This window comes from Lissotriton vulgaris, chromosome 9 (assembly GCF_964263255.1).
Source record: "Lissotriton vulgaris chromosome 9, aLisVul1.2, whole genome shotgun sequence".
Lineage (NCBI taxonomy): Eukaryota > Metazoa > Chordata > Amphibia > Caudata > Salamandridae > Lissotriton > Lissotriton vulgaris.
In genome coordinates this window covers 1,123,572,200-1,123,586,625 of record NC_141697.1, presented here as the reverse complement: position 1 = coordinate 1,123,586,625, position 14,426 = coordinate 1,123,572,200, and the positions used below count along the sequence as shown (strand labels likewise).

Here is a 14,426-nt window from a genome sequence, read left to right as displayed (position 1 = left end):
AGACTTTTAATCTGTTTCCCTGCCCGCTTGAGAGCAGACAGAGAGACAGGTGAAAAAATGTATACTGCCCACAGGATTCAGCATTTTTTGTGCTGCTCCCTGCATGCTGGAGCCGGCAGGGACTGAAATTGCATTGACACCCCCCCCCATGGCCTCTTTGTAGTTTAGTCATCTTCTCTATGTGAGGATTCATGGTATCAAAGATTTCTGGAAGAAGACGCTTGTGGAACAATCACATTGCTGAAATTACACACAAGATCACTGGAGACATTTCCTTGCAGTCATTACGCAGCTGTAGCGTACACTATGCACTAGACATTTTCCCAACAAGGTAGTACTTACTTATTAACCAAGAGAAAGTACTCAAGTAGGGTTGACATTATGTGCAAAACTTTGGACTCTTGTTGGATAAACGGTGAGATGAGGTTCCAGCCATGCCCTGATGCTCATTTCACATAAATTAAATGTCAACAGGAAGCATTTACAAACATAAACATGGCAGGTGCTCCAGATGAAGCTCCAGGACAAATGATCGTAACTTCTTGGGCTTGGCAAAGGCAAAGCAAGTGCGTTTTCTTACTCACTTCCACCTTGAAAAACAATCTGAAATCCTTAAGTCAGGTGAATGCGGTTGTATGACTAAATAACTACCTACTTGATCACGAGTGTCTGAAACACGAAGGCTGAACAACGACCTATGCCAAACCACTATCTATTAATCCACGACTTACTGAACCACGAACTCCATATTTAACCACTACACTCATCGCACTCAAAAGAATACATCAATCATACTAACAGAATCCTCGATAGAGTTCCCAGAGGCGCGCGTTGTCAAGCTACTGCAGCCTTGCCAGGTGTAAGGAAGAAATGTCTTTATTCACCAAAGTCTGTGTAGGCAAACACACACACCAAACACTTCTAAAATGAAAAATAATCTGTGTTCTGCGATCGGTAATACTCCATGTGAAAGTTTGCCTTCAGTTCAGAGTTCATTTAATGTGTTAATCATCTTGAAGCAGATAAGGATGTTGGAAGCAAACCTTTCCTTAAATATTGTTCTTGTTAAAAATCCTTTCAAAGAAAATTTTTAAAGTATGGTCCGTAAATCTGCTTAAAGTCATTGGAGAGAACAGCAGCACCATCCCAAAATTTCTGCTTACGCAGCTGAACCTTGTGTGAGAGATCTACTGCGACGAATCTTCTAAAAATATTTGAAAACGAACGTAATATTGAATTTATTTAAACAATCACTTAAATTATGTTTTACAGCAGCAGTTAGATTTTTATTTACCTTCACCTTGTATTTAGGTCGGCGCCCCTCATCAGTCCATTGCCCCTCACTCTCATTTATATTATTTTTTTTCTGTATACAAATACATCCCCCAAACCTCTAGAAATGAACCCCTCTTACCTGTTCCTGTTTTGAAGCTCCTCGGAACAACGACTTGCACGAACACTGGAACGCCTTAGCCTGAACCACGCACATGCGTGGTTCAGGCTAAGTCGTTGTTCGTGCAAGTCGTTGTTCGGCTTTCGTTACTCCGGAACTCGTTGTTCCAGAGTCGTTGTTGAGGATGTTTCCCGGTGAATGCATCATTGATCTATCGGAGCACAATGTCTTCTGCAGTGACTGTGATGAGTGGGTTCTTTCTTTCTTGTCATGGCCTGGTGAGAGCAGATTCCATGCTTCTCCCTTTCAATTACTGCAAGTGCAAATACGCAAAATCTTGCAAGCTCTGCTCATTTGGACATACACCATCCACCTTAGTAGTAGGCAAATTTCTTCACACCTTTTCCCAGGTTGATGGACAACTTACTTAAGGGCCCTCAGGATACAGAAAAATATGAGGACATCTCCACCAAATTCAGAAGCACTTCCTTCATATAGTTAAGAGGAAGTACTCTTATTTGGTGGAAATTCATCTCTTTGTAGTCTTGTCGTCTTCCCGGGTTAACCCAGATTTCTGAAACAAGATGCTCAATGAAAAATCACACTGCTGAAATTAAATGCACACAAGGACAATGGGCTCTGTGCCCATTATGCAGATGTAGCAAGGAATATGCCTAGACATTTACATAAATGCGGTATCCCTTACTAATTAACCAGTAGAGCATTCTCCATTTGGCTAGATATTTTGTTCAAAACTGAGGTGTCTTGTTGGTAAATGGGCAGGTGAGGTTCTGATGATGCCCAGGAACTTAGACAGCTAATGAAACACCCACTGTGCAAAACATAACACTTTCAGAAAACATAAGACTCAGAATATTTAGCAGAAACAATGTTGGTAAAGCCAGGCGTGATCACATTAGCAGTGTTTCACTTTAATCTAAGGAATATTGGAACTATTAGACTCTGTGGTCATCAGAAGAGAATCTCCATGTGCTACGGATAGAATTTACAAATAAACATGCACTTTCTAGTTGTTTTGTGATAAGTTCCAGAGGATGGATTTCTATTGAAAACAGGCTTGTCAATCAATACCAGTTAGAAGAATTAAAGAAACCTCGTGTCTTAATAGTGTAAAACCTAAGGGTACCATTTGGTGCCTGTGATTAGTTCTTGTAAAATATGTGTGTTTCTGGCTTCATGGGAGCTGTATGTTTCTGTAGACTGCGTCATTTGGAGTGAATGTAGCAACCACTGTGTTAAAGTTCACATCTGTGTTTGGGGGGTGGGGAAGAGTGCCTTCTCATATGCTGCCATCATGTCGTGATGGAGCGATGATCCCCTCCCTACCACCAAGGTGTTGAACTGGGTCAATGGCTTCATGGGAGCGGTTTGTTTCTGTAGACGGGTCATTTGGAGTGAGTGTAGCATCCACTATGTGAAAGTTCACAGCTTTGGGTGGTGGGGGAGAGTGCCTGCTCATGTGCTGCCATCGTGTCATGATGGAGGGATGAGGCCCTCCCCTACCACCATGCTTTTGAGCTGGGTCCATGGCAGTGACCCCCAAGTCTGCCAGATTTGGAGACAGAGGGCCACAGCTGAAGATGTGTACCTAATAAAATATCCCTTATTAAGCTTGTTTTATCAAATAGAAGGACACACGCTTCCAGACCATGACTTGTGACTTTGGCTCCAGGCTGCATCAGCGGCAAATGCAACTTTTCCTGCAGATTCTGTGTGGAGGCGTGAGATCTGAGGGGTAAGGGGAGGAGGGTGAGTGCTGAGGGGAGGAGGAGGCTGACGGGTGAAAGGAAGAGATGAGGTCTGAGGGGGCAAGAAATGGACGAAGACCGGGGAGGGGTTAGGACTAGGGGAAACAGAAAAAAGGGATGAGGGCTGGGGGCAGGGGGTGATTGGGTAAGGAGAGGAAAAGATGGGGAGGCCTCTGTGAAAGGAAATGAAGAGAAGGGGAAATGGAGGAAAAGAAGGACGGGAGTGGGCCTACATGATGAAGGAACAAGGGTACAACAAAGGGCAGGTGAGTGGAGAAAGCAGAGAAAGGTTGTGAAAAGATAATAGACACATTGTCTATGGGAGGATGAGGACCAAGAGGCGACAAATAACGTGGAAGAAGAAGGGGGACAAGAAAGAAAAAAATTAGAGAGGGGGAATGAACGTCAGGGGAGGATGGTGATAAGGACTGGATAACTGCTCGTGAGAATTTCTAGACACATGCATGTGGATTTATATTGCCTCCCAGGGTGATTTTGGGTTAAAGGTTTTATGCAGAGTGGTCCCTATGGCTAAAAAGCCAGGCAAAGTCTGGGATCTGGAGTGATTACGTTAAGTGGGGAGGTGGTCTGTGGATCAATAAATTACCTCTTCTCTGTACTACTGTGTCTGATGTAAGATAACTGGTATTGGTGTATTTTAAAACGATGCTTTAATTAATTTTCTCCTGCATTACATTTTTTAAAAGGCTTATTGAATAAAGGACAGTAACCCAACGTGTCTCAGTCAGATCTTTCTAATATTCAGTAGAGGGCAGATTCGCCCATGTTATGATTACCAGCCTGAACACATACTAGCCGTGTGCTATGGAGCTAAAATGAAACTTACAGTGAAACGCAAACGCCTATGATTTAACTGTTGAATTACTTTTGCCGGTATTGTCTTTTAGAATAAAAAATGTTCTTTTCAGTTAAACAAACAGCACACCGATTTCCTAAGATCATCTAATCTTATTTAAAGTGTAAATTTACAGTTGATAAGATTAAAGGAGAAATAACTTCCTGTGTTGCTGATGCTGCCAAGTTGGAGGATTTAACGTGAACTTTGAAAGGGAACGGTTTTGGTGGCTGTCGTGATGAAAGATGTGTCGAAGGCAGAACTTCTCAAGTAGCCGAGCTAACTATAAAAATATGGCAAACACAAATAAGCCTTTCTCAATGTGTTTATATATTTTCTCGTTCCACGGTTTATAAATGGTTTTCGCTTTAATGTTTTGCATAGAAGCTCTCTTTTAGTCATCACAGGGTTTTGAAATGTTGAAAGAAAAAACACTTTTTAATGAACTGTGCTCTGGAGAGTTGCCTGAGGGTGATAGGTTTTTGAAGGTTGCTCTCGTTAGAATCTAATTGTGACACGGAACAGCTTGCGCCTGAAACTCCCTCCTTCTGTTTTATATTTTTATTTATAACTTATATATATATATTTATATATTTATTGATCATTTATTTCCACCAACAGTATGAAGAGGGGAAGAAACGAAGAAAACCAAACTATAGCAGCGTTGACCTTTCAGAAGTGGAGTGGGAAGACAGAGATGATGTGGTGAGTGTTAGAAATATATGCTGTGACGTAAAAAAGGTGATGGATGGATAGAAATCTAAAAGTCGAAAGGGCCTACCTACGTTAATAAGGTTAGGCAGCCACAAGCCCGATAAACACGTGCAGAGAGAAGGCCGTAAGGTAGACCTCTAGGAACTCACTCTGGCAAAGATCACATGAGGGAGGACAAAGGGAGCTGGAAGGCATGCAGGAAATGCATGAGTCTGCCACACTCTTGGTGTACGTCTCTACTTCATATCTGACCTTGTAGCTAGTTACTGGTCGATCTTCGCCTGCATTTAATCTGAAATGTGTCCTGGTTCATAGCAAACAGTCTTGTGATTCATCTTTTCTCTGCCCTAACATTATGTTCTTTATTCACTGTAGTTTTCTTGACATTTATTTTTATTATTGGCTTAACATTCTGTGATGCCACAGGCCTGTGACTATTTCTTTGGATTTATTATTTTGGTCACTGTCACTAGAGGCCCAGTCTAAAAATAGAGAATAATTTTTGTCCTTAGATGAAGACTAGGACTTTGTTAAGTAGGCTTGGTTGGAATTTGTGGAGTTCATCTCTGACGAACTCGGCAAAGTGCCACAAAAACTCTGCCATGCTCCGCGGAGTTCAGCCTGCGGCGTAGTTTATTAGATTGCACTGCTTGCACTGATTTTAAGTGCCTGCAGTTTGTTCTGTGCCGTTAATTCAGCACAAGGGGCACTCCTCGTCTCTCCAGATTGCATTGCTGCTTTCTGTTGGTCACCTCCTCAAGAGTCAGTTTCCTCAACTCGAGCAGCAGATTTCTTCGCGCAAGCAGTAGAAACTTGCAAAAACTGCCCGCATTGAGAAATCTTCCTAGGAGGAGGTCCAGCATGATTCTTTTCTTGTGAGTTCTTGCAACCTTAACGTTTGTGAGCCTCACAAGAGAGAAACTCTGCTCCACGTCACTTCACAGAGTTTTGCTGAACTCCGCGTGGAGAGCAGAGTGGGCAAAACTCCACAAACTCCCCCAGCAGGAAACGGAATTCTTTGCACACCCCTAGTGTGAAGAGAATTTTGGGAAGTTGAAGGGAGAGATAATTATACTAACAAAAACAAGGAATATCACCAAGAAACTACATGAGCACTTTGAAGAGACATATAGGTTTTAATCAACAGGTTTAACCACATTCAACCATTGCAGGAGAAAGGTAAATTACAGCAATGGGCAATTTATTGCCACCAATACAGATCCAGCTCAGCCCTCAGCTAGTGTAAAATCTGGCAAACTTCACTGGGGGTTGAGGGTGCAGTGAGACACCATGCACTTAACAGAACCTCTTAAGATCTCTGCCTCCTGCATGTCAAGATTTGTAATGAGCAAACTGGTCGGGCCTGCAGTCTTTATCACAATGTAAATGTAAAAAAAATTGTTATTCAGGGCTTTTACAAATGATTTGCTGTTGGGAAGTGCTGTCAAAAGCAGACATTGCTATTGCATGTTTTAGTGGTGCTCAGTTTCTCAACCTCTGAAGGGTGAAAGGCTGAGCTGGCCCTACCATGCTTCAAACCTGTGACCCACAGACCAGATCTTTATCTCACCAACCCATCTTGCCAGATTACAAGTCTTAGTATACATTTCTCTTCTACCATCTATTGCTGTCCTAGATAACAATGTAGGGCAGCTCTGTGACAGATGAGCTGCATAGTCATAGGTCTTCAATGGATTAGCAATCTGATGCTCCACATCCGAAATATTGTGTTTGCCCCATGTCTAAATGATGCAGAGTAACCATTGAAGTGGCAACAATGATTTTTGTGAAACATAAATGAGGCCGGTGGTCTTGACTTAACAACTTCAATATCTAGCTCACAAATTAATTCCTGAAATTTGATCTTTAGACCAATTGTTCTGAGGCTAGAATTACAAGGCCCAGTGATGGGTTTGCAACTTTGTCTTTAGTGTGTTAGGATCTCAATGACAAAGGCTGCCTGCTCGAGGAGCAAGATGGTGTCAGCGTAAGCCTGTGTACGCGTCCGCCGCCACGCCGCGCCACCTACCGAAATCACAGGTGATCGGCTACCTGCCCTGAATCTGCGATGCTGGGCTCCCAAGAGCATCGTGCAAACCGAGTGTTGAGACAGCACAGCTCTCGGCACAGCGCTCGGTGGAGTCTGAATGGAACCGCGCTTGGGATACTTAACAAAGCGCTGGTGTCACGAAATAAGATTTATCTTGCGGTCCTGCTTGCTTCTCCGGTGGTGAATCACAAAACACTTCAGCTTCCTGGATCGAGGTTTCTGTTTGTTTCTCCCGCGGCACAGACGTCTGGAGAGCACTTTACGAGCGGGATAAAGAGATATCGCCTGGAAAGACAAGAAGTGCTTTTTGGGAGCTTCTACTGCCTAGCGTCAGTATGGGCAGCTTACTTGACTTTCTTTGAAAATTGGGAGCAGCAAAGCACCTTGGAGAAAATGAGCTCTCGTGGCAAAAAGAGCTTAAAGGCAAAGACACCCACCATTGGAAAGGATCTCTCGGCGGGAGAAGATGCCGGCAAGATCAAGTCTAGACAGGTCAGTGGGGTTACTGGGTCAAAAAAAAACATGGGCCCTACAGGGGCAGGGGCGGGGGCAGGGGTCTGCAGTAAAGAACTTAAAGACAATAAAGACATTAATGCTACTTCAGCGCAGCCCCCTCCAGCCAAAATCTTTCTAGTGGCCAAGAATCAAGCTACTAACGCTAAAAACAACAGAAAGAATTTGCAATGTTTTAATAAAGCTGAAGACTCAATTGAATTGCGATAATGGCGATATCAATCAAGCAACCATTACTAAGATGGAACTCAGTAATGCTCCTCCCAGACCAGAAGTTACCCCCACCTCGACCTGCAATCTTGAACATTTAGCGGAACCTTCTCTACCACGGCCTACCTCAATTGAAGAGCATGATTACACACTTCACCCCTCTATGCCCCCTAATCCTCTTTTAACCCCACTTCCTAACGAGAGTGAACACCCAGAACCTGAAGAAGAAAACACTGGCAATACCTTATGTACTCATTTTGAGAACCTGAATACCGGGGACTATCCCACAAAGATGGAAGCTGCCATCAAAAACCTGGAAGTTCCACCTGGCTTTGCCTCCCCTTGGACCCCAGAAGTTGGTCAAGAGGCCTTTTACTCGGTATCAGACAGTACTCCGAGTTCATCAGGGGAAGAGGAGACTGAGGAAGATGAAGGCAATACTAAGAGTTCCAGTGAAGGGGAAAGCTAGGCTTCCCGCAATAACACTGGTACCATTGTTCGTCCTAAAAAACCAAGAAGTAAGATCAAACGGAGGAGTCAACTTAAATGGGATTACTCGGACTCGCAGATGTCATACCATTTAGAAGAAGAGGAACCGACCACATCGCAATCAATACCGCAAGGACGCAGCCCAAGAAGACTGCAAGCGAAAGATAGCGAGACATCAGAACCCTCACTTGCTGCCATTCTCGCCTCGATCAAAGACTTTCAGGAGGAGGTGAGAGGTGAAAACAGAGCAGCTAAAAACGCAGAGAAAAAACTACAGGGCGGACTCAGACGACTGAATAAGACCTGTACAGACATTAGTGAGAGAGTGGGCATGGTCGAGGCCAGGACGGAACACCTGGAAACTGAAGCATCGGCAACCAAACAGGCCACCAACTCTAATTCTGCCTGCCTCATGGATTTAATGGCGAAAATCGAAGAAAATGAAAACCGACCACGCCGGAATAACCTGCGCCTGCTGGGGATTCCAGAAGGGAAGGAGGGGGATAACCCTAGACAGTTTATTGTCAAACTACTGCAAGACTCTTTTCCAGAAAATACTGAATGGGACTGGGACCACGAAGTACAGCGAGCACACAGGTTTCCTTTCTTTAAAAAAAAATACAAAAATGGTAACTTGACTGAAGGACAGCCCCGGGTCTTCCTTGTTTACTTTGGCAACTTCCTCCTGAGACAACTGGTTTATGACAAGGCACGCCCCAACTCAAAAAAAGGGGCTCATGGAATTACCTTTTTTTCAAAACCGGATTTCTGTCATCAGACTGTTGAGCGCCGATGGCATCTGCGGCAATTGGTCTCTCCCTTTCAACAACTAGGTGTATCTTATGAACCCGGCTTAAAGGTCATTTTACATGGCACCACCAAGGTCTTTACATCCGAGATTAAAGCCAAAGAGTACCTGGAAGAGATCAGACTCAAGAAGGAACATACAGGAGCAAATTGAAAAAAAAGAAAACGAGGGGAAAAAAATGATGCTATTTGCTAATTTATAGAGAGATAAGGGTGGGGGGGAAAAATCACTTAAAGATAAATGGTTACTCTCTCTTTGTTTTTTTTTTTTCCCACTTACCCTCTAGTATCTCTTAAATCATGACTTAGCTGGTGAAGGGAAGGAGGGGGGGAAGAGGGAAGAAGGAAGAAAGGAATGGGGGGACGATTATAATCTAGATACTTGATCACTTGGTCCTCTATCAATCACATTTATCTTAGGCGCCTGGCGTGGTTGGGGGTTGCGGATTATGACTGATCACCATCACTCAGGCTTTGCCTGATTGCTCACACAAAGGGGGGGTAGGTGGGTGGAGGGGGGGCCCCGGGGGGAAGGGTGGGTAAGGCCACAAAAGACACATACAGGTACTAACCATACACACATCAAATTTTTGTTGACTAGTTCTGTCTCTTTTTCTCTATGGTATGTAAATGGGTGCTGCCATATCCTTTAGATGGCTAGGATAGAACCATTACGTATCGTCTCTGTCAATGTTTGTGGTTTGAACGACGTCTCAAAGAGACAAAAAGTGGCGATGGGGTTACGAACACTTGGGGGAAACATCATATGCCTACAGGAAACTCATGTAGAACAGTCAGAAATAATCAATCAATCAATCAATCAAAGCATTTATATAGCGCACTACTCACCCAGAGGGTCTCAAGGTGCTCGGGGATGGGGATCCGCTACTGCTCGAACAGCCAGGTCTTGAGCTGCTTCCTGAAGGCGAGGTGGTCCTGGGTCAGGCGGAGGTGGGTCGGGAGGGAGTTCCATGTCTTGGCGGCGAGGTAAGAGAAGGACCGTCCCCCTGTGGTGGCTCTTAGGATGCGGGGGACGGCGGCGAGGGCGTGGCCGGTCGATCAAAGCTGGCGTTTGGGAGCGTAGAAGTTGAGGCGGCTGTTGAGGTATCCTGGTCCTTGGTTGTGTAGGGCTTTATGAGTGTGGGTGAGGAGACGGAAGGTGATTCTCTTGTTGACCAGGAGCCAGTGCAGGTCTCTCAGGTGTTCGGAGATGTGGCTGCGACGGGGGATGTCCAGGATGAGTCGTGCTGAGGCGTTCTGGATCCGCTGAAGTCTCTTCTGGAGTTTGGCGGTGGTTCCTGCGTAGAGGGAGTTGCCGTAGTCCAGATGGCTGGTGACGAGGGCCTGGGTGACCGTCTTCCTGGTCTCGGTGGGGATCCACCGGAAGATCTTACGTAGAATGCGCAGGATGTTGAAGCACGACGAGGAGATGGCGTTGTCTTGTCTGGTCATGGAGAGGGAGGAGTCCAGGATGAAGCCTAGGTTGCGTGCGTGGTCTGTTGGTTTGGGTGCGCTGCCTAGGGCGGGGGGCCACCAGTAGTCGTCCCAGGCAAAGGGTGAGGATCCCAGGATGAGGACTTCCGTCTTGTCCGAGTTCAGTTTCAGGCGACTGTTCTTCATCCATTCGGCTACCTCTTTCATCCCTTCGTGAAGGTTGGCTCTGGCGGTGGCGGGGTCGTTGGTGAGGGAGAGGACCAGCTGGGTGTCGTCGGCGTAGGAGATGATGTTGAGGTTGTGCTGGCGTGCGATGTCTGCGAGGGGGCTCATGTAGACGTTGAAGAGGGTTGGACTGAGCGAGGAGCCTTGAGGAACGCCGCAGATGACTTCGATGGCTTCAGATCTGAACGGGGGGAGGCAAACTCTCTGTGTCCTTCCGGCGAGGAAGGAGATGATCCACTCCAGTGCCTTCTCCTGGATTCCGACGTTGCTGAGTTGCTGCACTAGTGTACGGTGGCAGACAGTGTCGAAGGCCGCGGAGAGGTCTAGGAGGATGAGGGCTGCTGTTTCTCTGTTGTCAAGCAGTGCTCGGATGTCATCGGTGGCTGCGATCAGGGCGGTCTCGGTGCTGTGGTTGGCTCGGAAGCCAGACTGCGAGAGGTCGAGGGATCCGTTCGTCTCGAGGAAGGCGGCCAGCTGCTTGTTAACGGTCTTCTCGATGACTTTTGCAGGGAACGGGAGCAGCGAGATGGGGCGGTAGTTCTTGAGGTCGGTGGAGTTGGCTGATGGCTTCTTTAGTAGAGCGCTGAGTTCGGCGTGCTTCCAGCTCTCCGGGAAGGTAGCGGTGTCGAAGGAGGTGTTGATGATGTCCCGAAGGTGGGGTGCGATGACAGCATCGGCCTTGTTGAAGACGTGGTGAGGGCAGGGGTCGGTCGGAGATCCGGAGTGGATGGAGTTCATCGTGCGGACGGTGTCTTCGGTGCTGATCTGGGTCCAGGGGCGGAGGGTGGTGGTGGGGGGCGGTGGTTCGGTCGTGGCGTGCGTCGGTTGAGTGCTGAAGCTGTCGTGTATGTCCGCGATCTTGTTGTGGAAGTAGGAGGCGAGGGAGTTGCAGAGGTCTTGCGAAGGGGTGATGTTGTTGTTTCCGGCGTTGGGGTTGGAGAGCTCTTTAACGATGTTGAAGAGTTCCTTGCTATTGTGTGCGTTGTTGTCCAGTCATTCCTTGAATGCAGTTTTCTTGGTTGCGTGGATGAGTTGGTGGTGTTTTCAGGTGGCGAGCTTGAGGGCAGTCATGTTGTCCGGTGTTGGGTCTCTGCGCCAGGTTCTCTCGAGGGCTTGGCAGTTCTTCTTGGAGCTCTTGAGTTCGTCGGTGAACCATGGGGCTTTCTTGCTGCTTACTAAATACATTAGGGTTTAAAGTAGTGGGTGCTACTAAGCAAGGAGCTAAGACAAAGGGCGTAGGAATCTTAACTGATAGAAAATTTGCTATCAGCAATCCACGAACCAAATCAGATTCACTAGGAAGGTGGGTCTTATCCAGATTCAACTTCCTAATAACATCTCTTTCACTCTCTGCTCACTATATTGTAGTAACGCTGATGACCCCGGGGTCATTAACCAAGTTTCTAGTGAGTTAGTACATTGGCCCACCCCAATAGTCCTATGCGGAGACTTTAACATACATTTACCTAGCAACTGGGATGCCAACACAACTTGGAGATACAAAGGAAGGAAACCCCAAGTCTTTCAAGCTTTAACTTACCTCATTCAAACTCACGGCCTGATAGGTGGCTGGGGGAGCAACGACCCATCACTCTCTGGATACACTTTTTACTCAGCCCCGCACCAAGTACTGGTTAGATTAGACTATTTTTTCATTTCTGCATCACTGGCCCACAGCTTCACTATAGATATCGCACCCCGCTTTATGTCCGACCATAACCCTATTATTCTTACCATAAGGGAGGTTGGGCAACCCAGAGAGGCTTCCAGATGGAGTTTTGAAAAAGCTTTATTATATGACCCTAGCTATATAAATCACATGCAAGGATGGATGCAGGTGTTCCTAGAGATAAACATTGGCTCCGCTTCCCATATGACAGTCTGGGATACCCTAAAGGCAGGGATCAGAGGCGAGACCCTTAGGTTTTCTGTACAAAAAAACAGAGCGGAAAAAACCCAGATCAAAGATCTCCAAGAAAAATTAAGAAAAACTGAAATAAAGCTAACCCAAACAATACACGCAGGGCTAGATTGTCAACCAATTCAACAAGAAGCAATTTTGGTTCGGGCAGAAATAGGGGCGGTGTTTATGGACAAAATTGCGACTAAGTGGGCAGCAGCAAGGGAGAAGACGTACGAGTGTAGTGACAGCATTGGACATCATTTAGCTGTCATGACAAGACAACAAACTACCTCTAGTGAAATCCACAAAATCAGACTTGCTTCAGAAACAGAGGTTACGGATCTTAGCGGTATTCGGCATGAGTTTCAGGAGTTTTTTGCTAGGCTATACAAGGAATAAATCTGTTGCACAGCCGACGTTTTAGACAGAGAGATCTCTAAATACCTCAGCGAGATAGAATTAAGCAAATTGAGCCTAGGAGATAGCGAACTATTAGATCTTACTCCTACATGGGAAGAAATCCTGGATGCCCTTAATAGCCTCCCAGATGGGAAGGCTTCTGGACCTGATGGCATCCCTGTTGAGTTCTTTAAAATATTTGCCAGTCAAATTAAGGCTATATTTACAGAGGTAATTACTTCCATCTTCAATGGCACCTCCCCTCCAGCCTCTTGGTCTAGTGCTAGGATTTCTATCTTTCCCAAAAAGGATAAATCCCCACTAGAAATGAGCTCTTACAGACCAATAACTCTCATCAACTGTGATTCCAAAATATTCTCTACGGTACTAGCCTCCAGAATATCCTGAATAGTGGAACCCCTTGTTTCAAAATGGCAACACGGTTTTATACCTAAGAAAGGGACCACCGAACATGTCAGGAGAGGTATTACTCTGTTCGACGCTGCCCCAGTAGCCGGAGACCCGATGTCACTTATATTACTTGATGCCGAGAAGGCTTTTGACCGGGTCTCATGGCGATTTCTCCGGAAGGTAATGGACAATATGGGGTTCGGTGGTAGATTTATGCAGGCAACGCAGGAACTTTATCATAATCCAACCGCTAGTGTTACCATAAATGGACAATTGACTGAACCCTTTAAAATATCACGAGGCACCAGGCAGGGATGCCCCTGCTCTCCGTTATTGTTCGCCCTTTATCTAGATCCCCTCATTAAACAAATAGAGAAAAACCACAACATTTCTCCAGTAACATACTTTCAACACAACTGTAAAATCTTGGCTTTCGCTGACGACCTTGCTATTACCACTCCAGACCCTGTCAATTCCACACTGGCATTAGAGGAGGAAGCCCTCAAATTTGGGAGACTTTCTGGATACGCCCTAAATAAAAACAAAACATAAATACTAATAAATAGTAAAATCATCTGGACTGATACCAGAGTTGTACCAAAGGCTAAATACTTGGGTGTACTAGTCTCACCTAGACTGGAGGAAATAGTCGCAGTTAATTTGGCTCCCCTTGCTGTCCAGACAAAGAAGGCACTAAAACAAATTGATAATTTACATCTAACATTGGTCGGTAGGTGTAATGTCATTTAAATGACTTATTTTTCCAAACTACTATTTATCCAGTATTGGGGTATCTTTCATAGATTCACATGCCTGAATCATTCCCCGTCGTCGAGGCGGGAGTCCCACGGTAAATTATATATATATATAGCAGTGCCTAAAAACCATTAGCAGTAGGCTAGAAAAGGATATAGGCCCAACTAGGCCCAAAACTTAGCAGCCTATCTATCTCATTATGTAAAAAGAACTGAAAAAGTAGCCTCAGCCAATCAGCTAACCTCACCCTCTAGAACCTTCCCAGCCCAGGCAGTTCTCCTCAGATTTTCACCGCACTTCGTGTGTAAGGGAGTCTCCCTAGTGCCTACTCAGTTTTTTTTCAAAAATTTCTTCAATTCTTTCAAGATGTCGGAAAAGAAGGCTTTATTCAAGGCTTGTGCTTCATGCTTCAAGAAGAGAGTACACGTGGACGACCAGCACTCGGACTGTATTTATTGTTTGCATCCTTCACATGTTGTGAAGGATTGCAGGATATG

The 14,426-nt window shown here is 45.5% G+C and overlaps 1 protein-coding gene across 2 annotated transcripts in view; it reads left to right on the top strand.

The window, feature by feature from the left end:
• The window catches only part of CACNA2D3 (calcium voltage-gated channel auxiliary subunit alpha2delta 3), a 2,559,454-nt gene that overhangs the window by 1,743,621 nt on the left and 801,407 nt on the right, over positions 1-14,426 (top strand). For both annotated transcript variants that reach the window (XM_086939135.1, XM_086939136.1), the window contains exon 18: positions 4,640-4,723. In XM_086939135.1, coding sequence (XP_086795261.1) covers positions 4,640-4,723 — 84 coding nt within the window. The remainder of the gene's footprint in view (positions 1-4,639; positions 4,724-14,426) is intronic.